Below are 23,963 nucleotides of genomic sequence, written 5' to 3' on the forward strand. Positions count from 1 at the left end.
AGATTTAAAAGTCTGCATATTGGAATGAATTGTGGTCCTCTATGCATCAGTGGGACACCAAGACATGGCACTGACTCACCCAAGTTTAGAAATACACCCTGAAATCAAGTGTACTGATGGCACATTAAAATCAGATTTGTCTTTGTTTCAATTGTTTCTTCAGGTTGAAGTTAACAAAAGAAACCATCGCTGTTTGAATTCACTTCTTTTTTTTTATCTATGGGTTTTCTCGGTACATAGGGCCACAGGCTAACTTTGGCCATGTTAGGCAGCTTACAGCGTCATCACAGTGTGCGGCTTAGAGGCCATTAATAGGATGCATGGTCATTTATGACCAGTGACCAGGAGAGACTGAGGCTAACCATTAGAACATCAGTGTACCTGCTGGTAGATCTGTACCAGTCAGTTCTTGGAGTCCTGATGAAGTCTGACTTTGAGTCCAGCGTGTGAGCGGGCGTCTAATGTGTATCATCACAGACAGTGAGAAGAACTAGGAAAAGGCAACGCTGGCTGGAAAAAACAAAAATGCTGACGCTTTGTGACAGATGACAAACTGCTGTCCTGACTTATAACCATCTTCCACTGTGGCACAGTCAGGGAATTCCGCTCCCTTATGTAACTCTGGCTGTGATGTAAAAGAATACTTTTTAAATCTCAGATGTCTGGGCTGTATAGCAGGGGGACAATGATGAGGATTTTAAAACCATCTGTTGTCCTGCCCCAGTTGTGCTTTATCCTGTGATGCTCCCATGACTCTGGGCAAAGCAAGCACAATTATAATGCCGGAAAATGACGTAATTTCAAGTAATTCTGGACATCATACATCACAGCACATTATTTCCTTTTATCAGCTATTTTGTGTACTTTTATGAAAAGTAATTAAAAAGGCATCACGTCTACCTGCCGTTTGACAATATGGGAGAAAAGGGTGTTGGTGTTTTGTTTACAGGGTGGTTAGTTTAATCTGTGTGTTTGCACATGTTCATTTCCTTCCTCGTGCATATGCCCTTCAGCAATGTCATTTTTTTTAGTGGTCACCTAATGCGCTATAGCACCGGGACTCTACCTCTCCACCTGCAGAAGTGGAACATGTGCACAGACGCACAGAGCTCTCACCATCAAATACACCTGCATTCATTCATCAACAATTACACAAGAGGTTTCAGCATCCTCTCTCCTTCTCCCTCTGTTTTATCACCCGCATCCCGTGACTCACTTCAGTAATAGTGTTGGGTTTGCGTATGAGAAAAACGACACTAATCATTCTCCACTTTGATCTGGTTTGACATAATTTCTGCATCTTTAGTGGCTAAATGGGGGGCCGTGTTCACCGGCTAGTCACTGACGTTGTCTGTGTGGTGTTTGGTGCTGGGTTTGTGTATTTTGCTGAAAACAGCTACCTGCTGTGGCTGGACATGGGGTTGATGAGGGCGGTGAGGGTAAACATTACAACACATATGCTGCAGACAACCTAGGTAAGGACTGGGGAATTAGACTTTCACTGAATCTGTTCCGTCTACAGTGAAAAGACTGAGATTCACTCATGAAGGTATGATTGATTATCGTGGGCTGTAGTTGGCCATGTGCGTCCTAATGGGCTTTTACCTGTGTAGTTGTCTCCATAGTGGTGGATGTCCCTCCATGATTTATTCATCTACACAAATATAAACATTTCACTCTGTCTTCTGATATCCAGACACACGTTTACATCATTGGCTCCTCTCAGGTAGTAAGAAGCTGCAGGCGAACCAATCATGTTTGTGCCTGAACTTGATTTCTGAGATAAATGGCAACTTGTGTAATGTGCAGAGAGGCCAACATCTGTTAACTAGGCCATTGTCATCATCACTTCTATTGTATATGAATCTGGACCGTGTCCCTCAGGACCAATCTCCACAGCACACAAAAGCACACACACACACACTGTTGACATTTCCACTCCAACACTTTACACAGATTATGTCAGACAACTCACAGACAACTACTACACAGCTACAAATACCTGTGCTGTATCTTTAGTACTAACAAATAATGTAGTATTTGACATCTAAATGGGGGATTTGTGGCAGCTGGCACTTTTTCCTTGTTTGGAATAGTGATGTGCGAGTGCAACAGAAGGTCATTGGAGGGTTTAATGATATGGCATTGGGACAAATTTGTTGCCACACATGGATCTCATAAGATATTTTTAGCTTGAAGGAGCTTGAGATCACAGCTAAGGTAGGATTGTTATCATGGGGTGATGACGTTAACAATGCGAGATGCAAAGAAAAACGGACTATTATATAATTTAGCTTCTAGTAGGTGACTGTAGCTCCCTGAAGTCTCCCATCAAGCAACATGTCTGTCATTTATATAAACAAGGGCAAGATTTTTTTGACAAAATGATTATTAGTTGTATCAGATCCTGCTTATTTCAACTTATTTGATTGTAAACATTAAGATACAGTTGAAGCTGAAGTGCCTGTGTAACTCTTTATACCTTGATGGATGGGTGAACAGTTCACTTCCTGATTGGTGCCTAAACCACCTTAGAACATGTCCACGAGACATGTGCTAAAAACAGCAATCTCACCTGATATGGAAACACTGCGGCCTGTTTTAGCCTCCTGCCTGCTTCCAAAGAGGATTTAGTCGGTGTCATTTAAGACAGTGATTACCTGTGATGTATGGAATTCAACTGACAGGCAGATTCTGCTCCACGACACAGTCCCCGGCCATCCACACACATATTAGAAACACTGTGGTCTCACCTAATATGTTGTCCTATCCCACGCAGGCTGTGTTTTAAAGAGCCACAGAGTACAAGGACATAATGACTTTCTCTGTGATTACCACCGGGCTAAGCCACGCTGCAAGCCTCTTATTCCCCCTGCAGCTGGATCAAGCAGCAAAAGTTACCCATGAAATCCCCACTGCAGCCAGGGTTCAGTGTAGGCAGCGCCACGATGAACGAAGGCCACAATGGTGACTAATGTAAAATCAATATAAGAAGATGGGAAGACAAAAAGTTACAGTTCAACAAACTTTAAAAAAATGATTCTATCCTAACTCATAACTTAACTTGAACTGATCATCAAAATACGACTAAACTAGCTGCTCTTGTTAATTAGATGATCCTGCTTTTCCTGCAAAAGGTGGTTGTTCCATTGCATTTGTTGTGTTAGGACACTACAGTTGTCCACTTGGTTTTCTGTCCACTGCCGTGTGTTCATTCTTTGCGTGGGCACTCTGGTATGAGCTTCTCCTAAACTCGCCTTCTCTGTTGTATTTTTCCACTTCAGTGGATTTGAGGCTCATATTCTTTGCTTTGTTGTATGACTTATTGGCTTTTATTTATAGTGTTTTATTGTCAGTAAAGCTGAATGTAACATTTTTTTGTCCATGTGTTTGTTTTGTAAGTGCTTACGCCAGCAGAGGTTGTTTTTTTAGTTTTTACCCTTGCTGCACGCAAAGAGCTGTGATCTCCTTCAGCTGCGGACACGTTCTCTGAATCCTTCTTATGCTTTTATATTATGTATTATGTATGTATGTATTGTAACAGCATGTTTCATATACACGCACACACTTTCACAGTTAACCCTGAGCTGCCTCATTCGGCTGATTTGAAGGTCACATTTGAAGTTGGCTGCAGGTTGCCGGGTAGCTTACTCCCAGCAACCTTGCTCACGTATCTTGCTCAGTGCATCGCAGTGTAAGTTTGTTCACCCCATCGACACGGTGTGGTTCTCAGTTTGGTGCTAGAATGTCCTCTGTGAAGGCAGCTTGTTGCCGTGTGTGACATGTACCAACTGAGTTCTGTTGTGGTTAACAACGCTGAGCTACAGGAAAGACAAGAGTGTCTTAACATTACTGTTAGAGGACCTGTTTGGTACTTGTGTGTCTCTTGAAGTTTAGGTCATGGGGCACCCGTCACTTATCTTGTGAGGCAGCTGTACATCTGTCAGGCCAAACCAAGCAGATCCTGTGTGGAAGTGATGGCAGCTTATCTTGTGTTTATTTTAGTGTAGTTTTTTAACAAAGCTCATCTACCAACATGCTAACTGCTACTTGCTAGCTTAAAAAGATCCTCTGCAGCTTCACGTTAGACTAATTTTGCGCTGCATTAGTTGTTTACCTTTTGAGGATCAATGTGGTTGACAGTTCCAACCATGGTGACTGGTCACCTGGCATGGTGAACCTCCACTGCATGAATATAACATGTTCTGTTTTCACAGGTGATGGCGTCCCAAAGGAAAACAGTCCCTTCATCAACAACACAGACAATGACAAAGGCAACAGCTACGATGGCACAAACATGGCGCTTTTTGAGGTATCTATCCAACAGTTTTGTCATCTTACACAGATCTTGTAAGACGTTTACCACCAGGGAATGCGATGTGTCACATGGGCCGCTGTGTAGGCTAAAAGCAGTAAATACATCAGAACTTGTTTATTTACGTACGTATGACCATAGAGCTGAAGCCTTTCATTAATGCACAGGCTACACATAAATAGAGCACAGAGGTCAAAGCACCAATCTTCTCCTAGTGCCACAGTGCGTCAGTCAAAGAGTTTATTTACCATAAAAGCTGGCGCATTCCTTTAAGTTCATGAAGCTGAACCCTTGCCAGCTGCTTCACTCTGCCATTTGGCAGACCCTGTTGCTCTGTGGTCACTGGCCCTTGTATAGAATCAATTAGGCGCTGTGGCTTCTGTTTTCACCACTCTGCATGAAGCTGATCCAGCCGTGCTATTCTAAGACGCTTTGAAGAGTTAGAGGACCAAACATTGCTCATTTTGGTCCTGGAGGAGTCCGTCCTCCTAAGAATGCTGTAACTCCTTGTCCAAAGGTCACATTAAAGTTATAAAAAAGTATTTTAAAGCTGTTTGTATACTATAAAGGAATTGCTGTATGTTATTCCTTTGCAGGAGGAAATGGACAGCAACCCCATGGTGTCATCTCTCCTCAATAAGCTGGCCAACTACACCAACCTCACCCAAGGGGCCCAGGAGCATGAAGAGGCCGATGACGATGAAGGGCCAAAGAAGAAAACTGTTAAGGTAAAGCACCTTGTTTCATAGGTGTGCAGTGCTTTATTGAACAAGACAACATACTAGAAACAGGATAATTATAGCAGAAAGATAAATAAATAACAGGAGGAATCCGAGAGATAAGCGTGTTTATCTGTAGCACTGTACGGTTGCATATTAACAGTTGTTCTTTCTCATCTGCTGACATATCGTTACATAACAGGGTCTTTGACCGATGAATCCCAGCTGTTTGTTTTATTCTCAGCCCTTCCTCTGGTTATGCACCGTATTGTCTTCTCTACGACCTTCCGTGAATTTGGTCACCTTTACTGCCTTTTGGAACTCGATGTGACTTATCGGACAAGCAGCTGTGTAGACTCAGCATCAAAACTCGAATGCTGTTTTGAAGGAGTCACACAGATAATGTCTTCTACAAATATTGGAACAACCCAATTGCATGGAATGATTCTATATAGAGACTATACATATATAATTTTGCTTGATCATAGCACAGCTAATTAATTCAAGTCTGAACATTCAGCAGCGTCTGCAGTCTCGTCACAACCCTTCTTCATGTCGTCCACAGTCAGCATTATTCCCTCCTGTTTTGACTTTCTTTCCACACTGCTGCCATGCAGCACATAGATGCTTTTGTAACCACAGCTCCGGTCCCATGTCAGTTGCCCCATTCTGTCCCCTGCATGGAAATGGGCCTTGGGCACCTCCCATTGGCTTGCAGTTACTCAAGAAATAAGTGGACGAAGCCGACACCGTTGTCGCCCCCTTTTTGTCTGGAATAGTGGGACCATTGCTGTACATTTGAAGGCAGATGGCTACAGAGGTAGCTGCCTGTGAATCCCATGGATTTTTGTCAGAATATATTACTGTCGCCACAACTTTTTTTTTTTTTCACGTCGCGCAGTTTCTTCGTGATCTCCGAAGGATAGTTGACAGGTTTTGTTAACGTAAACACGCCTTAGTCACTGACATGTAAGTCTGAAATCCATTTGAACAGATGCTCTCTGTGGATTAATCTGTGAATTTATAATGCTGCCAAATCAACGATGCAGGATTGAAGTCATAGACTGTACGGTATTTAGTTATTTATTTTTTGAGGTTATGACAACTCTGCCTGTTTTTAAAATGCTCATTCCTCTCTTACTCCCAACCCTCGTGTCTGCTTTTGTCGCCTCAGTATTGAATTTTATATTTACAAATGTAATTATTTTTGTTGTATTGACCTTCTCCTTCATCATCCCTCACCTACAGAGCCCTCAGATGGGGACCTTCATGGGCGTCTACCTCCCGTGCCTCCAGAATATTCTGGGGGTCATCCTGTTTCTTCGCCTTACCTGGATCGTCGGCACTGCCGGCATCCTGGAGTCCTTGGCTATTGTCGGCTTGTGCTGCTCATGTGTGAGTACTTTCGGTACAGCATCCTCTTGCCCACTCTCTGTCCAGGCTACTCAGAGTACGAGCTCCCTGAAAACACAGTAGTGTTTCTTTAACGCTCTTACTTCCAAATTTGAAGCTGATGATCTTTTTCTAACACAGAAACCTAGAAAGGAAAAGTGAAAGGTAAAAGGAGCTGCTCTGACCACTGACATGGATATTATTTGTCCTTTATCAAGGGATTTACTGTAACCTTGAAGTCATTAGAGCAATGACGTGCATCATTATGTAAGAGTGAACTCGATGTACATACTCAGGTCTTTAATGCTTTCTTAATACATTAACACATGAGTGTGAATATATGTCCATCTCTGGGGTTTAGTTTTCTTCCTGATATCGGGTCTGAATACTGGATCGGCAACAGAAACGAATGACCGGCAGGTTGAGCCAGTGACCACTGATCCCTTCTATATTTAGCCACTGTGACTCTCCATTTCTCCTTGCTTCTAATGGTACCTAGCTCGACGTGTAATCCGTCCATCTGCAAACTGTCAGAAACGCAGCGACATGCACACCCACACAGTGGCTACATTTGCCAATCCCACAGCAGACAATGGATTATTGCACTTTAATCAGGGAAAGTACAACCAAAAACCTCGAGTACATTCTCAGTTCGGCACTTGCCTCATAACAAAAGGCCGGTTTTACTCACAGTGACCAAAACAGGCTCACTTAACTGTGGAAAGTCAAGGATAAAATCTAAAGCTTTGCAACTCTAAGAAGAAATATATTCCATCTGCATATTTTTCACTTGGATTAACTCATACACATGTATGTAACGCATTACTCTGCATCTGTAGTGCTACAGGTTAATATCATATCTGTGTGAACTGTTGCCTAGAAAGATGGGAACTCCATTTCATATATTACAATCTAGCTGAAGTGCATTAGCAGGGTTTACCCTCCCTACTTCACTAAAAAGAGAGACGAGCTTAGTCAAACAGATTAATGTTCAATTTCACTGCTTAGACCACAGCTGACTTTGCGCCAATAGTCCCACAGCAGCCACCTGCTTATTCTGTGTGCCACAGACCCAACACCAGAAATATCTAAAAATAACCTCGAGGGGTATCTTTACTTCACTCATCGTCATTTTACAGGCTTTCAGGTTTCATGTGGCTTAATTACATTTTTGACTCTGTTCAGCCTGGAGAGACACAAAGATGAAAACAAAGAGGTTCAGTGAGTCAGAATGTCTGTGCTGAGATCAGGCATCACACTAACATATGGAGAGGACAAACAAACTCCTCTTTCATCACAGTACATGCTCCTGACAAACATTAGAGTCCACATGACTGACCACATCCCTTCCATCACTGCTCTCTGCTTTGAGTTCTTGCACTACCGTGTAGCCGCTTATGGTTTCCCTCGAAGCAGGAGGTAAAACTGTCTGCTAATTGGCTTTACTCCAACTTGTCTGGCACTTTACATCAGTCACTCATCAAAGAGCTCAAGGTTTATCTTGTTCTTGTCCTTGTCCTGTCTTCTTCTCCTCTGTCCTTTGTCCTCTCTTCTCTAACCTTCACACTTGTTCTATCCTATCTTCTTTCATCCTTTAAGTTGTGTCTTGTTTTTTCCTCTTCTTTGCTTTGTGCTCATTCTGCCCTCCTCTCGACTGTCCTCTCTCTCATCCGGACACACTGTTAGGTAACCGCCCGCCCCCCCCCAGCAACAATGACTGATTTCATGGAAAAGCTTGTATCTGTTACCAATCCAGAAGATTTAGAACATAAGCCCATAAGAAGTACGGACTAAATGCTAGATTAACCTACCATGGTTCCCATTGTGTGTGGGGTGGGCGCAGAGGCTTGTATTGATGGTTTCCTGTCATGTTAAATGTGTGATAACAAAGCAGTGTTTTTATAACAATATTATAATATTTTAAGGATGGATTCTCAGCCTCTCATGTAGATGGGAGGGAGTGGTGCAGAGCAACAGAACAAACAGTCGTTTAACCTAAACAAAGTAATAATAGTTTCTACACTCCAATGGCCACCAGGCTCTGGGGATTTAAAATAAGTGTTTCTCCCTTTTTGCACACAGCTCTAATGGTTATAGAAGAACAACAAACATATTAGTAACAAACTGTTCCCAAGCTATACTGGAAATACAACCTCACATTCACCATAATATACAGCGCATAAAAAATATGTAGCGAAGTAAAGTGGAGACTTCAGTACAGATAGGACCTTTTAATACTTAAGTACAGTAGTGAAGTAGTCCTACTTTGTTACTTTATATTTCTGAGAGTAGAAATTGAATGAGAAATAACTTGTCAATCAATATTACAGTGTGATCTATCTCTGTGTGATTTATCAATCCTAAACCTTCTGTTCTTTTCTTGTATCTCTCCAAAGACCATGCTGACCGCCATATCCATGAGTGCAATCGCTACCAATGGTGTTGTGCCAGGTAGGACGCTTTTATCAGAGAGAGGATAAGAACTACTTAAACAGTGAGATCATATTAGACTGCCTAATGGGAGCACTGAAAGCAAGACACGTGTGCTCAGACAACAACACTATATGGACCCTCAGACTTAAGTTTTCCCAAAATATTGATGGTGTTGGTCGAACAGAAGTTTCACAAAACTCACTCTACTGTCTTTGTTCTGCAGCTGGAGGCTCGTACTACATGATTTCTAGGTCTCTGGGTCCAGAGTTTGGTGGAGCTGTTGGTCTTTGTTTCTACTTGGGGACGACCTTTGCTGGCTCCATGTACATCCTGGGTACCATTGAGATTCTACTGGTGAGTGGAACCAGTGTTTGGAGGACCTTTATAAAAGGAAAGCTTCTATTCTGTTTTTCTCAAATGTACATTTTGTCTTCTTCAGACTTACATCGTGCCTAAAGCAGCCATCTTCGTGGCGGAGAAAAAGGAGGACGAGGTGGCCGCCATGCTGAACAACATGCGTGTCTACGGCACATGCTGCCTAGCGCTGATGGCTGTGGTCGTCTTTGTCGGGGTCAAATATGTCAACAAGCTGGCTTTAGTCTTCCTGGCTTGTGTTATTCTCTCCATCCTTGCCATCTACGCAGGAGTCATCAAGACCATCTTTGAGCCGCCGGACTTTCCGTGCGTCCAGTTTTCTCACTTCCTGCTCACATTTTTTTTAGTGTGAGGATGTAACACCTATGCTCTCTTGTCTTCAACACAGTGTTTGCATGCTGGGCAATCGCACTCTGCAGAACCACAACTTTGACAAGTGTCTTAAGACGGAGGTTATCGACAACCTGACAGTCACGACCAAACTGTGGATGTTGTTCTGCAATGGGCCTGAGCTCAATGACACCTGCAACGAATACTTTGTCAACAACAACCTGACTGAGATTCAAGGCATCCCCGGACTGACCAGTGGAGTCATTTCAGGTTGGAACACAACTCTTGAAGTGTTCAGTTTCATCGGTGTAAACCACAATATAATGTATGTTTTTATCATCTAAACCATTCAGACTTCATCCAGTACATTGAAGCCTGAGCAATGCTAAAAATCTCCTCTGGAATGTGGATTGTCATTGATCGGAATCTATTAAGTGCAGCTGGCCATGACGAATGTGTTTTTACTGCCAACCTTCAGTGCAAATGCATTCTTATCATATTTCTTCTCAAGCAACTGGCGCAGGCGCGTGCAGGTGCTGATAGATAACACGTGGTTATTTCAGTCTCTGCTTAAATAATTCCCTGCTGACCTCATTTTCGCTCTCTTCTGAGTTTGATCACTTTCAGTTTTGTGTATTTATGTTAAGTGTAAGGGGGGAGTAACCCTTTGTGTTTCTTTTTTTTGTCCTGTATCTCTGGCAGATAACATGTGGTCACAGTATGGTCATCAGGGCATGTTAGTAGAAAACGGGAAGTTGTCATCTCTGGAAGCGGATGACACTTCCCAAGACCTTTACATGCCGTATGTAGTCAACGATATCACCACCTTCTTCACACTCCTCGTTGGCATCTACTTCCCCTCTGTCACTGGTGAGACCATGATAAAAAAATATCACAGTTTGGCTTCATTCTCAAAGATTCCTTGTTGATTTTGTTTTTTGTGTGTTTGTGTTTTTACCTTCCAGGTATCATGGCTGGCTCAAACCGATCGGGTGACTTGAGGGATGCACAGAAGTCCATTCCTATTGGGACCATTCTGGCTATCGGTACCACTTCCTTCATCTGTATCCTAAGCACAAGTTTAGTTATATCAGATGCACTCATTTCCTTATTCACAGGTGATGTTGCCACACATAACTGTGAAGAATTAAAGCATTAGATGTCACATGGGACTGTCTGCACGGATTCCTTTTATTCCCCTTAACGGTATTTCTTAGACATCAGCAGTGTGGTTCTGTTTGGTGCCTGTATTGAGGGAGTTCTGCTTCGAGACAAGTAAGTACACACTTGGATATCCTGCCTTCGCATATGTAAGAGAATGCATTCGATTGTCATTTCTTAATCTCATTTAGAATAGAATAAAATATACCATAGAATAAATTTTATACTTTATTAATCCCTTTGGGAAGGCCCCTCAGGGAAATTCATACACAATGCTACACATTTGCCTCGTGGACTGCATATGACTGTTTTTGTGCTGCAGATTTGGAGACTCTGTGAAAGGGAACCTTGTTATCGGCACATTATCGTGGCCCTCGCCCTGGGTCATCGTGATCGGCTCCTTCTTCTCCTGCTGTGGGGCGGGTTTGCAGAGTTTGACAGGTGCCCCGCGTCTGCTGCAGGCTATCGCACGGGATGGCATCGTACCCTTCCTGCATGTGAGATACAAACAGACATGCATTCAAAGCGATGTTTTACCTTCATGCACTTCAGCTGTGACTGCGTGTGGTCCTAGGTGTTTGGCCATGGGAAAGCCAATGGAGAACCAACCTGGGCGCTGCTGCTGACTGCTGGGATCTGTGAGATCGGAATCCTCATCGCCTCCCTAGACGCTGTGGCTCCAATCCTCTCCATGTCAGTATCTGTTTACATAATATTATTACATGCGCTGTTCCCATAAATGCAGATCAACAGAGGGAGCCTGTGATCCTCGAAGAATCGTGGGTGTTTAAAGCCACTTAATGTTTATAAAGTGCAGATTTACATGGTTAGTGAGAAGTGTTTTTTGGCTTGTTGTCTCCTTCTCCCTGCAGGTTCTTCCTCATGTGCTACCTGTTTGTCAACCTGGCCTGTGCCGTTCAGACACTTTTGCGAACGCCCAACTGGAGACCGCGCTTCAAATACTACCATTGGTGGGTGATAATAAATATTTTTCGACACTTACCAAGGATCACAAATATGAAAACACTTCCACAGCTACATCCATTGAATGTGGTTTTATGTGGCCCACGTTGAGATTACTTCCACAGCACAGAGTAAGGACAATGTAGCTGTGGATTTTAATTACTGTGAGTCCTAAGCCTCTCAGCTGTCCGTTCTCAATCATTTTCATTTCATTAAGACATTTCCATGAATGCAAAAAATCTCAATCAGCTGGATGAAAGAATGGACCTCAGTTACATGTGCACTTTTTTTTCTCTTACAGGGCTCTGTCCTTCCTGGGTATGAGTTTGTGTCTTGCTCTCATGTTCATCTCCTCCTGGTATTATGCTATCGTTGCCATGGCCATCGCTAGCTGCATCTACAAATACATTGAATACCGAGGGTAAGAATGGCCGCGTTTGCCAAATTGCGCTCTTAATACAACTTAGCATTAAAGGAATCTGGTTTCCTAACATACAACTGGTGCTGAGCGATGGTTGCTTGTAGCAGACATGTTAGGCAAAAATAGTCTTTTGGAGATGTCTCATCAAAGTTTGATGTGAAAGAGGATCAGCTCAAAGCTGGAAGTAACATGATAATATTCTCTAAGAATCAGAGAACCACCTGCTGGGAACACGAAGTCTGTTTCATGTGATCAATGTTGTCTGATGAATCTGATGATGAATTTTACAAAGAGAAGATTGAAGCAAGGCATCTGGACTTGTAGTTTTCTTGAAGTCTTCAAGAAAACTTTAGTCTATGTATAAGCCTTTATTGGCTGATATCATGATATTGATGTTAATGGGTTCATACACTATAATCGCTACATCTCTGCACATTGCACAGGGACTCCTTCGCACAATGTCTGTGGTCCCACCAGGAGATGTGAACCACATCAATATCAGCAATCTGTTATGACTGATTGACCAATTAGAATTTCTTAGTGTTACAGTAAGCTACAATACTTACAAATAAACTGCACAGAACCAAGCAACAAGACTTTTTTTGGGGGCAGTGACATTCATAATCATTTCTGTAAATGCCCCAGAACTGGCCTAATCTGGCCAAATCATCAGAACTAGTGTCCACCACATTCCACTGTATGATACCACAGTCATACTAACAAGAAAGACCTGTTGTGTGCAGCAAAAATAACGGCAAAGATCAAAGGTACACACAGGCCGGTGTTGATGTGAGAGAGAGCAGCTCAGAGCTTTAATAGTTGTACGGCTGTGAACAATAGAGGTGTTTCAAACCTGTGTTTGGCCACAGTTTCACAGATGGACACAGCAGGATATTTTAGTTCAGTGGAAACAAAGCTTCCTGATGTGCAGAGAAAGAGTCACCGTCCTAAAGGAAAATATCCTCAAGCGTGATCACTGGACTAAACACAGAGAACAGAAGGATCAGAGAGAGGAGAGGAAACATGAGGCACACAGCTACAGAGGAGGCAACATGTGTTTTTCATGCAGTCAGTTTCGCAGTGAGTACCGATAATAGTGATAAGTGCAACTTTAAATCCAGTACATCGTGTTTTGGACAGACTGAGGGAAGGTGAGTGATAGTTACCGTACACCTTTTAGCCCAATAATTAACAAACAGCACAGTTATTTATGACGGGAGCGGTCAGGAGGAAAACAAAGGGGTGATGTCGTACCACAGTCTGGTCTTGAGCACTACAATGACCAATGTTTTACATCACTGTGTGTTTCATCTGTTAACCAGTGCCGAGAAGGAGTGGGGCGACGGTATCCGCGGGCTGTCTCTCAACGCCGCTCGCTACGCCCTCATTCGCCTTGAGGATGCTCCGCCACACACCAAGAACTGGAGGTATGGAACATTTAGCATGGGTGTGGTCACAGTTGACGTAGTGTGCCACCTGTCGCTATTGTGTTGGACCACAGAGGGACAGGAATAGACACAAAATTTGATTAATCACTCGGTTCTGTCCCTAATCTGACAATAAAGACCGCTAAGCCTTTATACTGTACAGAAGCCCACACTGGCTGACCTTGTGAACTGCCTTCCCAAAAGCAGAACTGGATTCTGTTACTTTCTAGGAACACTGACTGTGGATACTCTTCCTACCGCTCTGTTGTTTTCTGTTAATAATGCTGCCACACAGTCTGTAAGGATTAAAGTCGTTTCCTCTTGTTGTGTCCAGGCCCCAGCTGTTGGTGCTCCTGAACATAGACTCAGACCACGGAGTCAAACACCCTCGTCTTTTGTCCCTCACCACTCAGCTGAAGGCAGGAAAAGGCCTGACGATAGTGGGGAACGTTATAGAGGGAACCTACCTCACTAAAGACACAGAGGCCAAAAAGGCTGAGCAGGTGTGGTAGTGACACACACACACACAAAATAAATGAAGCTAAGTATGTTCTGTCACCATGCTGCAGCTGCCACCTGCTGGCCAAATTGAGGAAGTCATCTGATTCTGTGCTGCCGGATTTTACGTGTCCTCAAAACTAGTTTTAATCAGCGGATGACTGTTTGAACGAAAGCAATCATGTGCAGCAGAATTTCAGATTACATAGGCCGCTCATTGTTTAGATCAATCAGAATGAATTGGAGACTAATGAACGTTAATTTCGAGTGAAAGTGCTATCACTGCATCTTGTCCTGTTCTAACTCGATGTCAATCATTCCTTCCTGTCTCTGTCTCTGTCCAGAACATCAAGTCTTGCATGTCCGCAGAGCGCACCAAAGGTTTCTGTCATGTGGTGGTGTCGTCAAACCTTAGAGACGGCTTCTCCCACCTTATCCAGTCTGCAGGGTTAGGAGGCATGAAGCACAACACAGTTCTGATGGCCTGGCCTGGAACCTGGAAGCAGTCCAACGACCCGCACTCATGGAAGAACTTCATAGGTACGGTGCAGGAAGTGGTTCAAAACACAGGTTTTTAATATGCAGGACATGATAAAGAAGCAGGATCAAATCTAAAATGCAGTGGAAATAATGATAATGCATCATCCAGGTGGCGTTGACGTAATCTCACACAGACCTCCTCTGTCCTTCTCTCAATCCAGAGACGGTGCGGGAGACCACGGCAGCCCATCATGCCTTACTTGTGGCTAAGAATGTGGACAGTTTCCCCACAAACCAGGACCGCCTCGGGGAGGGCACTATTGATGTGTGGTGGGTGGTTCATGATGGAGGCATGCTGATGCTGCTGCCCTTCCTGCTGCGACAGCACAAGGTGAGCACATCTCACACCTACTCTTTACATTTCTTTCTTCATCTTTGATGTCTGTGGATGTGCGTCTGAAGACGTTTCACCGCTCCCCTGAGTGGCGTCCTCAGTTCTGCCCTGTATAATATAGTAAATATTTTCTGCTTGTTGTACCTTCAGGTGTGGAAGAAGTGTAAGATGCGCATCTTCACTGTAGCCCAGATGGATGACAACAGCATCCAAATGAAGAAAGACCTGCAGATGTTCCTTTATCACCTGCGGCTGGATGCCGAGGTTGAAGTAGTGGAGATGGTGAGATTTGATTTGTGAACAGACAGATTCAGCACCTGCAATCTCTAAATTATTTGTCAGACATGGATTTCTCCAAATCATGATCCTGTCCTCTGTCCTCTTTTTTTTTTTTTAGCATGACAATGACATCTCAGCCTTCACCTATGAGAAGACACTGGTGATGGAGCAGAGGTCTCAGATGCTGAAACAGATGCAGCTTTCCAGGACTGAGAGGGAGAGAGAGGTAAAGTACTCTTGAACGCAACCCTGCACCGCACAGTCCGCTTAGATCTGTAGCAGCATTCAGCCTGAATTAATGCAGTGTTTCTGCTGCTTATAAGTAGATGCTAGAGCTCATATAATCACAAGCCAACATGGCGTGTATTGGTACTGGATGCATTTTAATATATTTCTAGACTTGCATGCATGTCACCTCAGCCCCTTCAACTAGCTTTGTATTTCACACAGAAAAGAAAAAACAATAATAAACGTTTAGCAATATGACCACTGGCCCCTTTCCCTCCCCCCCGTTCATCCCCCGCTGTGACGCACCGCTCAGATTCAGAGTATCACTGACGAATCGCGTAGCTCAATCCGGAGGAAGAACCCGGGCGCTGCACAGAGCGAGAGCTTCAGCCGGCAGTCCTCACCGATGGAGGACACTCAGGAGGACGAGGTAGACGACTTTGTCAACCCACTGCCCCTCACTGTTAGACACACACGCAGGCACGTCTTCACAAAGCATCTGAGGCTGCAGGTGTGGCTCATGTTTTAAAATTCATTCATGTCATCCTGGTTTAAATTCTGGGCTCAGGATATGAAACTTGATACCTCATGTGTGGATTGTGTTGTTATTGTTCGTTAGTCAGTACATCTTTCAGATATTTTTAGAAGAACTCTTCTCATCTCTGCCTCAGGACAGTAAGGAAGAATGTTCTGTGGATACTCTGTTGCATTTATCAAAACTAATTTAGCATATTCACCCACTGTTCAGGATCACTAAGATGCAACCATGTTGTTCCACTGCGGAATGCATCAGTGTGAAGTCTCAGTTAGATCAGGCAGTTAAGCTCAGGGACTTCAGGTAGCATGGTTCCGGATCCATCTTGTACATGTGACATTAAAACTGCAAGTCCAGAATGCGCCCAACAGTAGTGCTACTTATCTGTGTAGTCATCAAGAGCTGCTTTGTGAACACCAGCCTGTCGCACCCTGAAACTGCTGCCCGGCCTGCCATCGCCCCCACAGATCCCTCCCTCCTCATCCCCTCAACTCCCTCAACAGTATTTTAAGTGGAGAGAGCGGACAGTATCAACTCGGATCAGAAGTGCTTCACTGAGGTTTTGATGATGATTCTATAAAAAAAAAGTCAATGAGTAGAACTTGATTCTCTTTGATAACTTGTGACAATACTGTCCTTTCTCTCTCTCTTTTTTTTATTATTTCATGTTAAGCATAGTCGTCACCCCTTCATCACCACTGTTAAACACCAAAACCCATTCTGCTCATTCAGAGTGAGCTGCCAGGGGAACAAGAGCACCATCCGTTACAAGCCAGTGCACAGACATGCAGCTGCACAAGACTAAAAACTTTAACATTCTTTGTTCTACAAAGATTCTTTTATGGAAAGTTCCCGTCTTGTACTGTGCGTGTAGTTTAAGCTTCATTTGCCCTGCATTTGTTTTGAGTAAAATGTTGACCTCTGTGTTGTTGTACAGGTGTGAATGTGTTTCTTTGTCCTGATTGTGTTCATTTATTCACTTCCAGGGATTCTCCACATCCCTCACTCCTTCCTCACTCTCCGCCATCTTACTCTCGTTTCGTCCCACCATCACCTCCGCTGCCTTTGTCTCATCCTTCTCTCGTCTTCTCCTCAGGCCCAGCTCATCCACGACAGGAACACGGCGTCTCACGCCACAATAAATGACAAGGCTGACACGGGGCCAGAGCGGGTTCACATGACCTGGACCAAGGACAAGCTCTTCACAGAGCGTAATCGTAACCGGGAGTGCAACGCCAACGTGGCTGTACGGGACCTGTTTAACATGAAACCGTAAGTTACTACTCCAGCAGCTAAAAAACAGCTAAACTGAAGGACGAATAGATTTTAGAGCAAAGTCAATACCAGAGTAATATGTAACGTTAAGTGACATTGTGTCATTGCATGTGTCGTGTGAGACGTTTGCACCATTTTGAATGGAAGAAAACTTTGGAGAATGAGCGGCACAGCACAGACTGTAGTTCAGGATGGTGCCAAAGCCTCGGTGCAGCATGTGTAGTGGTTCAGTCATTCTGAGCCCGATGGCGGGACGACAGTGTGCATGGCGTGTGCATTCAGGCTGCATTTGGTGTGTGTGCGCATGTGTGTACACTTCCAGCCATTTCAGTCGCAGTGCATGGCCAGACCACACGGACACCTCGTAGACTAACACTTTCACATCCCATACTGTCCATTCGATCAGTGTGTGGACATCACAGGTGTGTCCCGAGTCCAAAACAAAGTCTGACAGGACAAGAAAAAAACCGGAGGCCACCTTTACACGAAGCCTCATCGAACACATCAAACGGCTCCATGTCACTTTGTTGGGTTTAATATTTTCACGCCAAGTGGTTTGGGACAGTGGGAGCATGCAGTGTGGTAGGATGAGAGCTGCACAGCTGGTGTAGAAGCGTCTAAGCCTGTTTTTTGTTGTTCTGTCCCATTTTCCTCCTTCTAGAGAGTGGGAGAGTCTGTAAGTTGCATTCTCTTTGCCCTAAGCCCTTATATATATATGTGTGTGTGTGTGTGTGTCAGTGTGTGTGTTCTGCCGCTGTGATGAACGTAGCTCCAGCTCTTGTGCTCTCTGTGTACATCTGTGGTGTCCTTGTCTGCATGGCCTCATGTGCACGGACTTCATCTTCCAGCTTTAAATAGAAGGCTGGTGGGAAAAGCTTCTGCTGATTTAACTTGCATGTACAGTAAAAAAAAAAAAAAATATAAACGTATATGCTTTCTAGTTTCACAAAGAAAGATCATTTGGCCTCACCTTTAAATTCTAAACCTGGAAAAGCAGAATACACAAACTAGTCTTGTTCAGTGTAATTTGGCTTCTGGCAGTTGCTGTCATGTGCTTTATTGCCCTGTGATCTGTGAAGGTGATGATAAAGAGGCGACACTTTAAAGAGGCAGGTGGTGCCTTTATTTCTGTAGTAATTATTTATATATATAAATAAAACTGCAGCATGTTTTCAGTAAAACGTAAAGAAAACCCTGTTTGGGATCCGATTTGTTCCGGTTCTCTTTTAAATGGCGCCTCTTTACAGCTTCAGCCCCCTAACACGACCTTTTTACTCGTCTGTGTGTGGCTCTAACATACTATGTTAAGTTAACAGTGCATTTTTCTCCTTGACAAAAATGTTGTTGATGAATGTTTGTGATGATGTTTTCTCTTAAAGCACAACTTTACCATTAGTTGACCCATTGCACAAGCATCGAAATTCTATTCTATAGAGGTTTGGTTCATTTGAAACAGAGCCAGGAAATAAAAGCTGTGTCTGTGCAGCTTCAGGAGCTTTTCACAAAAATGGTTTAATGATTTCTTAGCAGGTGTAAATAATGAAATCATGGCCAGTCAGTCAGCTGTTTGTATTCAGTGTGTCCTGTACATGACTACACACTGATCATCGTAGTGTACGGCTTTAACAGTTAGTATGCTCTCAAATTCATAAGAAGTCATGCAAAATTTAAACTGTTGGCAGTTACTGTATGTTTGTTTAGCATTGCTTTAGAAGGGTAAGAAAAATATTTTTTTAATTAAATGTTAAATTTTATACAAGTAATGAAACAAAGAAACCAAAACAAGATTTCAATAAACAAGAACGGCTGTGTCCCAATTCAGGTGCTGCCTCTTTAGCAGGACCGAGTGTGTCACCATGGCGACAACAGGGCTGCCCCTCAAAGGCACCCTTCCTTTACCTGTTATAACAAGGAATGCATCAGGTGGATCCTGGAGCCCCAACATAACCCAGAGTTCACTGCCACAGTTCACTTTTCTCAAACATCAGCATCAACTGCAGGTTGCTAGGCAACAGGAAGTCTTCTGCAGACTGTACCGTCCCATTTAACAAGTGTTGTTGTGATCTAAGAGGAATACCTCTCCATGTGGCGTGTCCTTTGAAGGATGCAGCCTCTGATTAGGGACACAGCTTTTAAGAAACCCCCAGCCTGTCCAGAGTCAGACTGGAGTCCAGAACGGGACAGCTGCGCTGTGTAAAACATCAGATGAAGGGTCAGGGGTCAGATTTTCTTCACTGCTGCCTTTTCTCACTGTCAAACCAGGAACCAGTCAAATGTTCGCCGCATGCACACAGCTGTCAAGCTGAACGAGGTGGTGGTCAACAAGTCACAGGGAGCTCATCTGGTTCTGCTCAACATGCCCGGGCCGCCCAGGAACAGAGGCGGCGATGAAAACTGTATCCTTACATTCATCGGTGATTGTTTCAGAATGACGGGGTGTCAGACCGGGGGGGGCGGGGGGGGGGGGGGGGGGGGGGCGGGGGGGGGGGCGGGGGGGGGGGTCTCTGCTGCCCCCATGTGGTGACACACAGCAGTGTGAGGCGTCAGTGTTTTGAACCTTGACCGTTGTCGTCTCAGACATGGAGTTCTTGGAGGTTCTCCTCGAGGGTCTGAACCGTGTCCTCCTGGTGCGCGGAGGTGGCCGTGAAGTCATCACAATCTACTCTTAAAAAAACGAAAAAACAAAAAAAAAAAACTCTCATGCCCCAACCTGCACACATGGGCATGTCGCCATGGATACCAGTCACCGGGCATTTTTCACGAGGAAGAAGCCTAATTTGGTGTTTATGAAGGGCGGGAGGTTGTTGGAAGGCGGGACCACTTGTGATTGACAGATGGTCCGAAAGTCGTCAGAGGGAAGGACGCGATGAATCAGTCAAAGAGAGCGTGAGTGTGTGTGTGTGTGTGTGTGTGTGTGTGCCCTGCACACAGAAGATAGAGCATAGAGACACTTTATATCTTTCATTTAAAACCTTCTGTTCTGTTACATTTCATATTCTTTCCCTCTTGTGTTGATGTCGTCACGTTACTGACACGCGCTGAGATAGGCGGAGACGAGGCGAATGTGTGGTGTTGATCTGAACCTTGTAGTCTTTCATGTTGTTCGCTGGACCTGAGGGAAACGTGCACAGGGAATGATACAGAGGCGGGTTTATCACCAGGAGAGAGAGAGAGAGAGGAGTCACATCTCATTACACCCGTGATCTGTGGTGAAGTAGTAAAAGGACCAGGCAGCAGGAGGAGGAGGAAGCTGATGGAGTTTCAGTGTGGAGGGTGGGAGCCTTTCACATTACTGACCTCCCACCCTCAGACGTTTTGATAGGGAAAATAGCCATAGCTAATGGTGCGCTTTAAATGAACAATCGTGGTATTTGAAGTAGTGCTCAGGTGGGCACAGAGATGTTTTTATTATTTTTAAATGGGCTGCCTGACAGCATCATCTTCAGCTTCAGCTTGTAGGATCACATGTTAAATGTGACATTGGTCAGTGCATATAAAAAGAAACCGACTGTGTGTAAATTAGTCTAAATCTTCCCATGTTGACAGCACTGTGGACTTTGCACTACCGAGTTAATTTGTTTATTTTTTTTGGCCTGCAGCGACACCTGCAGGCCAATGTCGATCAATGCAGACAGCGAGCAGTTCAGTACAGTCACATTATAATGTTGTTTTTATAATATTTTACCCATGTTTAGGCTCTGAGTCCTAGAGTAATTCGATCTGTAGGAGGAAAAAGTGCCAAACCGACTACAAAAGAAACTGTGGAAGTATTTGAGCTCCGCTCAGAGCTGTGATCTGATTTAATAAATCTCCTCATTCCTGTGAGAATCATTTCAAAATAAAAGCTGCAGGAAATGCACCTAATCGCACAAATTGGAAGGGCATTTTTAAATGATGCGAGCTGCAACAAGACCCCGTTGTGGTGCTGAAGGACCCCAGCATGTACCTCCACAGTGTCTTTTCCAAAGAACTAGCTGTGCAGTATTTTGTAAAGCAGGAAGTCGTGTGTTCCCGTGCTGGGAGAATACGACTTTCTGGTCATGCAACACGTGTGTGTTTTGGTTTTCGTGTGTCGTTCAGTTGTCGGCCTGTGTAACTCTGTAGTCGTGTTTGTTACATTATAATTGATCTTCTGTTACTTTAAGTGTTAATTTTCAGTGTGATTTTTAATGCGAGGATGCTGAAGGAGACGGTTTGTGTGAAGACGGCGGCAGATTTTTTTATTTTATTTTTTTTTTTTAGTTTTGTTTTAACCCAACCAAAACAACAACAACAACACAAAGGTCTGAGAAGCCCTCATGATGCAGCAGAAGTAAATGTTACTGTGTTTAGTTTTCTGTTTTAGCCACCAAAGATTAAACAGAAGAAAAACAAGCTGTTTAGTTTTACAAAGTTTGAATGATTGAAAGTTGTAAATTATTATTAAAGCCGTTTTTAACGTGGTTACTGAGCTCATTAGCAGTAGCTGTGCATAAAGACAAATACATAAAACCTTAAACAGAAGATGCTAAATAAAAACAAAGAAGTTACTGGAGGTAAATAGCAGCAGTTTGTGTTTCACAGCTCCTGTGTGACTGGAGAATGTTATCTACCTCAAGGTGTCACTGAGGCTCGGCTGAAGAGAGAAAGAAACCAAACAGTCACATCTCTCGGTCTGAAATGACGTTACATGTGGATTCAGGAGAGGAAATAAAGCCTCAGCTACGTGAGAGGACCAGCAGAATACTGTCTGTCTGTGTGTGTGTGTCTAAGGCTGTGTGTGTGTGTGTGTGTGTGTGTGTTTCTGCTGTCGTCTGGCTCAGCTGGCAGGCCTCGCAGGCTGACACAGGAAGTCACTTGTGGGTACATATAGAGGAAGGTAGCCCTGTAAATTGTATTTGTGCCTCTGAGTAATTAATAAAAGTGCTGAAATAAACGGAGCTGTTGACTCTCGTTTCTTTACAAACTAGTAGAAGAAGTGTGTTTGTTTAATGTGGATTAAACAGGCAGCAGCAGGTGTTGCCTGTTCTCTTCAAGCAGCCCTGGAGGTTCTCTTAAGCTTCAATAATTCACCATGGTACTGGTCGCTGCTTCCAAACATCATTCTGGACAAAAAGCTGGTGAGTATAGTTCACACAACACAGGGTGACACATCTGAATCCTGACCCGCCTGTGTTTTCCTGATGATTTTTCTTTGATAGTTTGCAACTAATCAGTTTCACAAGCTCAGTCTCATTAAAGATGTTTTCAGTTTTTGTTCAGTTGTGTTGCCGTTGATGCTTGTATTTAGGATTATTCATTATCTAATTGTTAGACCGAGACCTTAAAAATTAATTCAGGTGAAACAGTGAGAGGAAAATGATTTTTGATTAAACCAATTGTCTTATTATTGTAACAGCCACCTGGCAGCAGCAGCAGCTTGTATTACAGCTCTATTTTCTTTGTCTGGATCTACACCCCCAGACTTCTTTGGAGCGTTCAGCTCCAGCCAACATAGTCCAGAGGAGCAGTAGACCGTCCTGAGTTTCATGCTCCCAATGTTGAGTTCCAGTCTCAAAAGATCCCAGAGGGGCTGAAATGAGTTTCTTCTCCATCATCATCTCCCGGTGGCCTCGGAGCAGGTGGAGAAAGGCAGGACTGTGAAGCCTCACCATGACCCTGATGGATGTTGAACTACATTCCTCCACAAGAGGGCAGCATCCCCTACCCTTCCAACCTGCAGACGCTGATGGACAGTCACTGCACTGTGTGTCTGAGCCAAACGTTTTTATTGTCACATCACCTCTGTGGAGGTGTGGGCCACCCCCTGTTCCATCTGCACCTCCGCTCCAACAATCAGCTCTGCAGGCCTGACCCCGGCTGGTCACATGGTGCCCCCCGTCTCACACAAACGTTTGATTCAATCAAGAGTGTGATCATTGTAAAGAGGCACAGAGGGACAGCGTACCGGGCTGAGCATGTGTTTATGTTTACAGTTCCTCCTTCATCCCGTGTCAGTGTGACAGCAGGTATGTTCTATCCATGGTGCACAGACGCTGAAGCAAAGCTTTGACCTTTGACCTTTTACACAACCCTCCTGTCTAAAGTCTGTGTGTTTTGCTGTTTGCTCTGTCTGCTGTTTGCCAAATCAATACCAAACTGTACAAAGGTGCTCCACAAAGAAGCCTCCCTGACATCATGAGAGATAACAGCTGATTCAAGCTCTGACCCCAGCTCGGTCCATCCGGTGAAATGTTACTGATTCATCCCTCAGCGGAGGCATTTCACATTTTTATTTCAAGACTTTTTAATGTAAAAGAGGGAAATCAGGTTTCAGATTTAACCCTTAAAGACAGAAAATTCCAGTGCAGGTGGAAGCATGAAGCTGAGGTCAGCTGTCCTGTCATGTCGGCTCTGAATGTCAGCGCTCTGGCACTGTGACATGATTTTATTATGTTCATAGAGTTCTCATATATTCACTGCAGCGTTGCTTCACCTCAGTGGGCCAGGCTGACATAACTGTCCAGGTGCTTGAAGGGTTAAAAAGTGAAGCGGGCAGCAGCAGTGTGAAGTTCCCCAAGTCAACAAAGGTAAACCGGAACCATTACTGTCGAAATAAAGGCGTGAGACACCAGCAGCTGTCCTTCACAGCTCCTGTCTGCTACTAATAATGAAATCATAACAGATTTAAAGGGCACTACCTCTACCAAATTATCAGTAACCAATAGGGGAAAATTTTGATTTGTAAATAATTTAATATTGTTTATAAGGTTATCTAAT

At 43.9% G+C, this 23,963-nt stretch overlaps 1 protein-coding gene across 3 annotated transcripts in view; it reads left to right on the forward strand.

The window, feature by feature from the left end:
- Positions 1-22,140, forward strand: part of slc12a7b (solute carrier family 12 member 7b) — a 38,875-nt gene extending 16,735 nt beyond the window's left edge. For 2 of the 3 annotated variants that reach the window (XM_028432656.1, XM_028432659.1), the window contains exons 2-25: positions 4,218-4,312; positions 4,912-5,043; positions 6,283-6,429; positions 8,823-8,877; positions 9,083-9,213; positions 9,299-9,540; positions 9,623-9,834; positions 10,267-10,434; positions 10,530-10,628; positions 10,782-10,839; positions 11,048-11,222; positions 11,300-11,418; positions 11,598-11,696; positions 11,990-12,109; positions 13,432-13,536; positions 13,871-14,039; positions 14,379-14,574; positions 14,736-14,905; positions 15,059-15,190; positions 15,306-15,413; positions 17,047-17,222; positions 17,887-17,901; positions 19,488-19,621; positions 19,803-22,140. In XM_028432656.1, coding sequence (XP_028288457.1) covers positions 4,218-4,312; positions 4,912-5,043; positions 6,283-6,429; positions 8,823-8,877; positions 9,083-9,213; positions 9,299-9,540; positions 9,623-9,834; positions 10,267-10,434; positions 10,530-10,628; positions 10,782-10,839; positions 11,048-11,222; positions 11,300-11,418; positions 11,598-11,696; positions 11,990-12,109; positions 13,432-13,536; positions 13,871-14,039; positions 14,379-14,574; positions 14,736-14,905; positions 15,059-15,190; positions 15,306-15,413; positions 17,047-17,222; positions 17,887-17,901; positions 19,488-19,621; positions 19,803-19,894 — 3,149 coding nt within the window. In that variant the 3' untranslated portion in view covers positions 19,895-22,140. The remainder of the gene's footprint in view (positions 1-4,217; positions 4,313-4,911; positions 5,044-6,282; positions 6,430-8,822; positions 8,878-9,082; positions 9,214-9,298; positions 9,541-9,622; positions 9,835-10,266; positions 10,435-10,529; positions 10,629-10,781; positions 10,840-11,047; positions 11,223-11,299; positions 11,419-11,597; positions 11,697-11,989; positions 12,110-13,431; positions 13,537-13,870; positions 14,040-14,378; positions 14,575-14,735; positions 14,906-15,058; positions 15,191-15,305; positions 15,414-17,046; positions 17,223-17,886; positions 17,902-19,487; positions 19,622-19,802) is intronic. The other variant, XM_028432658.1, reaches the window with a different exon arrangement.
- Positions 22,141-23,963: the final 1,823 nt, after the last annotated feature.

The sequence above is a fragment of the Parambassis ranga genome, chromosome 20, assembly GCF_900634625.1.
Source record: "Parambassis ranga chromosome 20, fParRan2.1, whole genome shotgun sequence".
NCBI classification, from domain to species: Eukaryota; Metazoa; Chordata; class Actinopteri; family Ambassidae; genus Parambassis; species Parambassis ranga.